This window comes from Berghia stephanieae, chromosome 3 (genome assembly GCF_034508935.2).
Source record: "Berghia stephanieae isolate SIO BIC M18660-M18661 chromosome 3, UCSD_Bste_1.3, whole genome shotgun sequence".
NCBI classification, from domain to species: domain Eukaryota; kingdom Metazoa; phylum Mollusca; class Gastropoda; order Nudibranchia; family Aeolidiidae; genus Berghia; species Berghia stephanieae.
The window spans coordinates 8,315,268-8,324,623 of NC_088362.1; the positions used below are offsets into that span (position 1 = coordinate 8,315,268).

A 9,356-nucleotide genomic window follows, 5' to 3' on the forward strand; every position below is an offset into this window, starting at 1 on the left:
CAGGGACCCCCTTGTAAAGCGCTCATTGAGCACATTTAGTGGATATTGCTCTATATAAAACTCAATTTAAAAAAAAATAAAAATAGACCACTTAATGTTATATATACCACCCATAACAACCTGTTAAATTCACATGGTCGGCATGATGCGAAGCGAAAATGATAAAATGATAATAAAGAACACGATTGACCGGTGGTCCGTTGACTACACGAGTACCAGAAATATTTTTTTTTTAATGTAACACAAATATACACACGTTTCAAAGCAAATAAACCGTCATACGTCTCCGAAAAATTGTAATATCGCCTAACAGGCGGCGTGTCCCGTCCTACATGTTAAATGTTGCTGTTGACCCCTTGTAAAGCGCTTTGAGCACATTTAGTGGATATTGCGCTATATAAAACTCAAAGGTCAATCTAGTTACTGTCGACCTAATAGCAGATTGACACAATAGCTAACATCTTCAACTGATGACTTAGACTATAGGGAATGAGATTAGCGGAAGAGTAGCGTCCCTTGATTGGAAGTCGCCCGTGGAGAAGTTATGTGTAAACAAACCAACTACAAGCCAAGCACTCAAATACAAAATTTATTATTCATATTTCTGTACAAAAATGCATAACGTTGATTATGATATGCATTTTTGTACAGAAGTATGAATAATAAATTTTGTATTTGGAGCGCTTGGCTTATAGTTGGTTTGTTTACAAATAACTTCTCCCCCGGTGACATCCAATCAAGGGACGCTACTCTTCCGTTAATCTCATTCCCTATAGATAGTGGAAAGGTGTGTCATTTATGAAATTTTGCTTTTGGTATGTGTACTCTACAAACCCCCAACCCTTGCGCGACCAGAGGAGCGTCGATGAAGTTCATCATTTCAAATGCACATGTTTAATATACGATTCTTTAATCTCTTTGTATTTATTAAAGAGTTATTTTTATCGTGCCAATAACACAACGAGATTGCAAGTATGTGTTCTAAATACAAACAAATGTTACAGTGAATGATACAATCAGTCGGATGGTGAATAGGTTTGAACTGAGATATTGCCAAGTTTAGTTAGAAGGTCAATTTTTATCAAAAATGAGTTCTTGTCATAAATGATTAAATCAACCCGTTTTGTACATCTTCGGGGATCATCAAAGCTTAATTTCACTTCTAAATATTTTTTTTACAGCTAGTCAAGTTGAAAAAGTATGAAATTTGAGAAAAGTTGCTGGATACCTTTCCCATACATCTGGCCATAACTTCAGGAAAAATCACCCGATTTACTTCAAATAAAGATGTAAATGCTCTGGGGAGCATATTCTTTCAGAAAATGAAAAAAATGCAAATCCAAAATTTCCACTTTCCGACTCATTATGTCATGCACTGATACAAATGAAAAAATACGTATATTCTACCCCTCCAAGTAAGATTATTAGATATTTTGTAACCAAATTATGCCATGGTAATAGTTACTTCTATCCACCATAATTATCTTTCTCCTTCTGCTTGAATGACTATTCGACCCACAACTAAAAACGTTGGATTTGTATTCATGCGCACCAAAAGATGATTTTAGTTACCGATCAGCTCTCTTTTACACCTAGACAACGCGTTCAAAGCATTATTCGACGATTAAGTATTTCCTAAGAAATGACAGGGTTTTCCAAGATCAGGGGTGGAATAATATTCTTTATTATACTTAATCAATAGGGAATGAGATTAACGGAAGAGTAGCATCCCTTGATTGGACGTCACCTTACAGAGAGAACGTCAATTTGGTATTGAAGTGTCTCAAGCTGCTTTCACCGGAAGCGAGGACGAGGGACGCATGCGCACAACCAACATGACGTTCTCTCTCTAATAACTTTTCCGCCGGTGAAGACACAGACTATGGGTGACGTCCAATCAAGGGACGCTACTCTTCCGCTAATCTCTATCCCTATAGCTTCCCTGTTTTTCATTTTTGACATCTTTTTATGGAGGCTGATTTGACGTATGGTCCCCATCATTATGTGTCAGTATCATTAAGCCTGCTTATATTATTTTATCTAGGAATAACTATAGGGAATGTGATTAGCGGAAGAGTAGCGTCCCTTGATTGGACGTCACCTTACAGAGAGAACGTCAACATGGTTTTGCGCATGCGTCTCTCTCGTCTTCGCTTTCGGTGAAGTGTCTCATGCCGCTTTCACCGGGAGCGAGGACGAGAGACGCATGCGCACAACCAACATGACGTTCTCTCTCTCTAATAACTTTTCCGCAGGTGACGTCCAATCAAGGGACGCTACTCTTCCGCTAATCTCATTCCCTATTGATAGCTTCCTCAATTTCTCTCAACATACTAATATATCTAAGAAAGTTGCCCAAAGTTTATACATCCTAAGGAAACTGAGCACATTTCAAGTAGGAAAGAAAACTATGTTAAGAGTTTATGACTCATTGATAAAAAGTGTAATTGCGTTTGGCTGCACTATATAATTTGGCGGATGCCGACTTCAAGATAAATAATAGATTTCAAAATCTATCAAATAATAAACCATTCTCTTGATGGAGTAGAAATAATTCATGGAAAAGCAATAGAAACGAAAGCATTCGCAATTACCAACAATAAAAAACATATTTTATGCCATGAATTTAATCTTTTACCATTTGGGAGAAGAATTTTTTTCAGATTAAATGTAAATTTAACAAATACAAATCAACGTTCGTTCTATCAGCAATAAAAATGTTGAATATTTCATACGGCACAGCAAAACCAAGGACTGATGTGTTGACTAATTGACTGATTAATTTATTTAATGTTAGATTAATTGGCCAATTGATAATGATGATAATATTTGGTGTCAAATTGGCACATTTGTAACAAATTGAAAACGAAATGCATGTTGTGTATATCGCACGCGTGAATGAAAGAGAGGAGAGAGAGAGAGAGAGAGAGAGAGAGAGAGAGAGAGAGAGAGAGAAAGAATAAGTAGGAGTGAAATATATGTTCAATGTTATAGTTATAATATAGTTTTAACATATAACTAAATGACAAATTGCCATATTTATGGACAATAAAGATTCTATTATTATTATTATTATTATTATTATTATTATATTATTATTATATTATTATTATTATTATTATTATTATTATTCATCATCATCATTATTATTATTATTATTATTATTATTATTATTATTATTATTATTATTATTATTATTATTATTATTATTATTATTATAACCATTTATTCCACTCCATGTAGTTAGTTTTTTAATATATAATCATTGGGTCTTCTCATAAGTTTAGGGTAATAATAATGTAGGGCCATCCTCTTGTACGAGCTTCATAGTTTGAAGTTTTGAAGACGTATTGACATGTTCTGTCTTTGTTTTGCCACATAATGAGTGAGGTTAATGACAGTCAAAATCTTTAGTCAACAAATTGATCACAAGTTAACTTTTTTTTTTAAATCTCATTCATAAATTGTCAAAATATAGAAAGGACCACATTGATATAAAATGACCACGAACTCAAAGATGGTATATCTAACGAAGAGTTGCTAACATACTTCCTTTTCTTTAAATTTCAGGTCCAGGGAAGATTATAAGAGGTCGATTGCTTCCTGGCTTTGTGTTTTCAATTGTGAGTGTCATGGCAGTGTACTGGTATATCTACTCAGAGGCTAGCCAAGTTGAAGTGCGTGTATTTGGCGGATCAAATTCTTCTCTCATCTATGAAGCGTCGATAAAAACGTCAACTATTAAATCGACACCGATATCAGGAAAACTAAGGGAAACAGAAACAACATCGGCAGCAAATACACCGCCAGCAACAAAAACAACAACGAAGGCTTCTACTACTACCACAACAACTACCACAACTACTACTACTACTACTACTACTACTACTACTACTACTACTGCTGCTGCTACTACTGAAATTGCTTCAACAGAGAGTCCCATCCCAGATGGCTGTCCATTCCAGGATGTAGATCCATTTGACCCAGCGTCCAAGCACGATCCTAGATCAAAACCATTGAATTGCTCTAAAGGACTGCCGGTCTTTGTTTACCTCGTCAATGACAAAGAACTTAGAATTAATTGGACACGAGTCAATGAAACCAATGGAAAATTGGACTACTGTCAATACACGCGAGTGAAGCTGTCTGATGCAAGTGACAGCCATTTGGGTGCTTTCAACTGGTCAACTCAGTTTCTTAACACACCTGTACAATTAACAGAGAATGACGAGCATGTGTTTGTGAATTGCTTTTATAACAAAACAGTGGTAAGCCAGACATTTAAGGGTCGAGTCAGAGTGAAACCCAAAGTTGAACAGAGATGTGAAAATAATTACAAACGACACGTGAAGGAGAATGGTCCATTAGAAACTATGAGTGTTTTGATTATTGGGATCGATGGTATGTCCAAGCAGAACCTGGCTCGTCAAATGCCAAAGACAAGAGATTTTATAATTGAAAATCTCAATGCCAAGGAATTGAATAAATTTAATAAAGTCGGAGATAACACCTTTCCAAATATACTCGTCTTCCACTCTGGTCAAAATGAAAGTGATATAAAAAGAAATTGGACAACCGACGAATACTTTGATAAAATTGAGGATCAATTTTTATGGTACCATTATCGAAATGCTGGGTATCGCACAATGATGGGGTTTGACGTGACTTGGATGTCAGCTTACCATTACATCAAAAAAGGCTGGAAACATCCAACATTTGATTATTATCCTCGTCCACTAAGTTTGACGTTGTTTAAAGATAAGAATTGTCGGAAAGCTGGAGAGAATTGCGTGGGAGAGATTCCGGAATTACTCGTGCTGCAGGATTACGTTACCCAAATGGTTTCAGTGTTTAATAACACGAAGACGAAACCGTACTTTATCTATAATTTTTACACCACATTAACTCACTACGACCAGGATAAAGCCAGTAAAGCAGATGAGATTTACTTCAATTTCTTTAAAGAATTGAAAGAAAGAAACGTATTGAACAACACAATAACTATATTTTTTAGTGACCACGGCACTCGCTTTGGCAGGTTCCGGTGAGTAAAATTTCAACAAAAAGTTATAAAGCTGCAATTCCACATAAACGACCTACAACCCTTTTAAATATAAGTCATGTGCAATTACATTTTTATATTTAGAAATATTCCATTTCAATACATTTACTCGCAGTCTTGTGTACACATGAAGAAAAAAAATAGTTTATTTAATGAAGGAACGCTTAACTAAAATGTTCTAGATCTATCTTAGTATGGAAAGGTGATCTGCAGTGCTTATATTCTAAATTTCTTCTTGCTATAATATGCCATGCAGTTATCCTCCCCGTTTAATGTTTAACCTTTTTTATTCACGTTCTTCATGATCTCCTTCTCTTTTTGTCACATGTAATATGAATGGTCTTAGTGATTTCCTCCTACTTTTTGTCACATCTTGTATTATGAATGGTCTTAGTGATTTCCTCCTACTTTTTGTCACATCTTGTATTATGAATGGTCTTAGTGATTTCCTCCTACTTTTTGTCACGTCTTGTATTATGAATGGTCTTAGTGATTTCCTCCTACTTTTTGTCACATCTTGTATTATGAATCGTCTTAGTGATTTCCTCCTACTTTTTGTCACGTCTTGTATAGTATTCTTATTGGTTTCCTCCAACATTGTATAACTTCTTGTATTGTTAACTTCGTGGTTTCCTTCTACTGTTTGCCATGTCTTGTATTCACATTTATCTTTTTTTTCTATCTCTTGCCACACCTTGTGTTCATATTCTTCATGATTTTCTTCTACTTTTTGCCACGTCTTGTATTCTCGTTCTTCGTGACCTTCTTCTCCTTTTTGTCACCTTTCGTATTCACATTTTTTTCGCTTCCCTTCTACTTTTTGCCACAGACAGCCCATCATACTATTGAACTTAAAACTTTGTTTCTATTTTTATAAGGCCAAATGACAAGATCTAATATTTAGGGCTTTTCTATTCAATTTTTTATCTTTATCGTTGCAATATCGAGTATTTTTTTCATCTTCCTGATTGTGACTATATTTACCCACGATATATTTGTCGGAACTGTAGATTCCTGGCTCGAGTCCAGTTTTGGCTGGCTTAGAGTTGAGTCCACGGAAGAGAGGTTCATTACTCACATTGTAGCTCAGCATTCATTCTTGCGTGTTAAATCTAGCTCTTGGATTGGGACCTTTTTATAGTGCATTGAGCACAATTTAATAGATATTGAGATGTTTGCTAGCTAAAGTCTGAATGACTCAACTCAGCTACTCACTCACTGCTGGGTAGACAGAAGGGGCGGGGGGGGGGGGGGGGGTCAGAAAGCAATCACGACTGCACTCGGGGCAAATCACAGTCCATTTGCGTGTGAAGTAAGTGATTTATCGGCTGAGCTATCGGGACCCTCCTCCTGCGGGTCAAACTTAATAAAATTTACTTTATTAAAGTCCATGTCTTACATAACTACAGCGCAGTTGAGACTATAAATATGTATCTTGCTGAGATGGTGATAATGTTCGATATTGCTTGCGGACTCGTGGGGTTCCATTTCCAGTCTAAGAGTACTTAAAAATTGAGCTTTTATATAGAGCAATATCCACTAAATGTGCTCAAAGCGCTTTACAAGGGGTTACTGGTCAACAGCAACATTCAACATGTAGAACGAGACATGACGCCTGTTATGCGATATTACAATTTTTCGGACAAGGACAACGCTGTTAACGGCCAGGTACTCATTTTACACCTGAGTACGGTGAGATAATGTGAGTAAAGAGTCTTTTCCAAGGACTCAACTATGCGTCGAGCGAGGCTGGAACCCAGGACCTTCCGATCCGAAAGCGAGTGTCATACCACAAGACCACATAGCCGCACTGCTTTTCCGTCACAGCCTGGGCTTGATAAATTTTTGACAGTACTTCAACTAACTGACAAAGGTGATAAAGGAAGTTCCCGCTGACAGTACTTCAACTAACTGACAAAGGTGATAAAGGAAGTACCGACGTCTTGATGACGGAAATCTAAATGAGTGAAGTGCTCCATAAATTCCGGAGAGTAATATATGAATCTATGTAGCTAATATGAGAATCGGAATAGTGCGGCCGTCAGGCGTAAGTTATTGAGAGAAATTAGTAATAAAGATTAAACCAATCAGCTTTTATAATAAGGAGCTACGTGACAACAGAACTTGAAAGAAAAGTATTCACTAATTTGAAATGAATTATTAAAGGAATGATAATCTAATATTAGAAAGTAAAGTTTTCCTTAGCTTACCAAAATATATATAACTGGAATGCATGAACTCCGTTCTCATGTTTGTATGACTAAAATAAAACTTAAATAAAATAAAAGTGAAAGTGCCAATCATCCTCATCATCATCATCATCATCATCATCATCATCATCATCATCATCATCATCATCATCATCATCATCATCATCATCATCATCATCATCATCATCATCATCATCATCATCATAATCATCATCATCATCATAATCATCATCATCGTCATCATTATCACATGACTAACATTATAATTTTGATACAACAAAAGAAGATAATATTTGTAGATCTTTTCATAATACTACATAGATTTTATCTTTTTCAAAAAGTACATTTTGAGAAGATATAGTTTTCTTAAATTTGTGTTTACTCGATGTAGGATTTGGCATTTTGAAAATATTCTATACATAAATGCAATTTTGACAACATGTTCAGGTGATATTGTGTCAATCCAAGAAGAATTCTACAGTAACTTAACTTGAGCTTTTATATAGCGCAATATCCACTAAACGTGCTCAAAGCGCTTTACAAGGGGTCCCTGGCCAACAGCAACACATAACATGTAGGACGAGACATGACGCCTGTCAGGCGATATTACAAATTTTTGGGACAGAGACAACGCTGTTAACGGCCAGGTACTCATTTTACATCTGAGTACGGTGAGAGAATGTGAGTAAAGAGCCTTCTCCATGGACTCAACTATGCGCCGAGCGAGGCTCGAACTCAGGACCTTCCGATCCGAAAGCGAGTGTCATACCACTAGACCACATAGCCGCACATAATAATAATAGTAATAATAATAATACTAAGTAACCGAGACAAAAAAAATTAAATTCTAATCTTGCTTGTTGTAGTTTTTATTTTTTTTCTTCAATAAATCATACTTTCAATATTACTCCTGACTCTTTTCTTGACAACAACCCGTTTTATCTTCATTCCACAGGTATACCTTTAATGGGAAAGTAGAGATCAACACTCCGTATGTATTCTTCATGTTCCCCCCATGGTTTGAGAAAAAGTATCCCAAGCTAATGGAAACGTTCCAGATCAACCAAAATCGTCTTACAACCTTCTTCGATCTTCATCAAACTTTGATGGAATTACTAAAATTCAATGGGAAAACAAAGAAAGGAAACCTAAAAGACAGAGCCATCAGCATTTTTGATGAAATACCTATTGAGAGAAATTGTGTTCATGCATCTATACCAGTGGATTATTGTAATTGTAAATTATTATCCCAATCGAAGGTATCTGATGAAATCACCAATACTGTTTCAAAAGCTCTTTTGGATGCTATTGTACATAGGACAAAAAGTCATAGAAATATATGTACCTTGCTTGGTTTGGATTCTGTTAAGTCTATATTGACGATGAAGACGAATAATGGAGAGATTCCTTACTACCAAGTTACCATTTCGACTAAACCGAGTGGAGGGATATACGAGGCGCTGATTAAGTACGACAAGAAGAGTGGAAAAGCGACTCTAGTTGGTGATATTGTGCGACTTAATCTTTATAAAGGACAAGATTCTTGTGTGAAATTGCTTAAATTGAAACCATATTGCATGTGTAAATCTTGATACGTTTAGATGGAATTTAGACTGATATTGTTTAAACCACCATAGCAGCGATATTCCTGAGATTTGCTCAAGAATATAATGATTAAGAGTTTCATATTAAAATAGTTTTAAGAAGAAATAAGAGAGAACACACGACTCCAATGCTTTTGACTTTACACTGGCTTCCCATTAGGGCCAGGGTGCTCTTTAAGGTTGGAGTCATGTGTTTTATATGTTTTCACGGAAACGCCCCTGGTCCTTATCTCGATGATCTTGTCGAACCATACGTTCCGACCCGTGCATTGAGATCAGGTGATCATCGTCGACTTAAAGTGCCAAAAAAGGGTAAAAAACTCTCTGACAGATCCTTTAGTCACTTTGCACCGACTGTCTGGAACAATCTCCCCTTATCTCTTCGTGACGTCCCTACTGAACTCGCTTTCAGGAAACACTTAAAAACTTATCTATTTCGAGAATTCTTAATTTATTAGTTATTTTGAGCAGACGATGATC

General features: G+C 36.1%; 1 protein-coding gene across 7 annotated transcripts in view; it reads left to right on the top strand.

The window, feature by feature from the left end:
- LOC144967100 (uncharacterized) overlaps positions 1-9,356 on the top strand; it is a 75,327-nt gene extending 65,971 nt beyond the window's left edge. For all 7 annotated transcript variants that reach the window (XM_078903935.1, XM_078903937.1, XM_078903934.1 and 4 more), the window contains 2 exons: positions 3,571-5,044; positions 8,228-9,356. In XM_078903935.1, the coding sequence (XP_078760061.1) occupies positions 3,571-5,044; positions 8,228-8,864 (2,111 nt within the window). In that variant the 3' untranslated portion in view covers positions 8,865-9,356. The remainder of the gene's footprint in view (positions 1-3,570; positions 5,045-8,227) is intronic.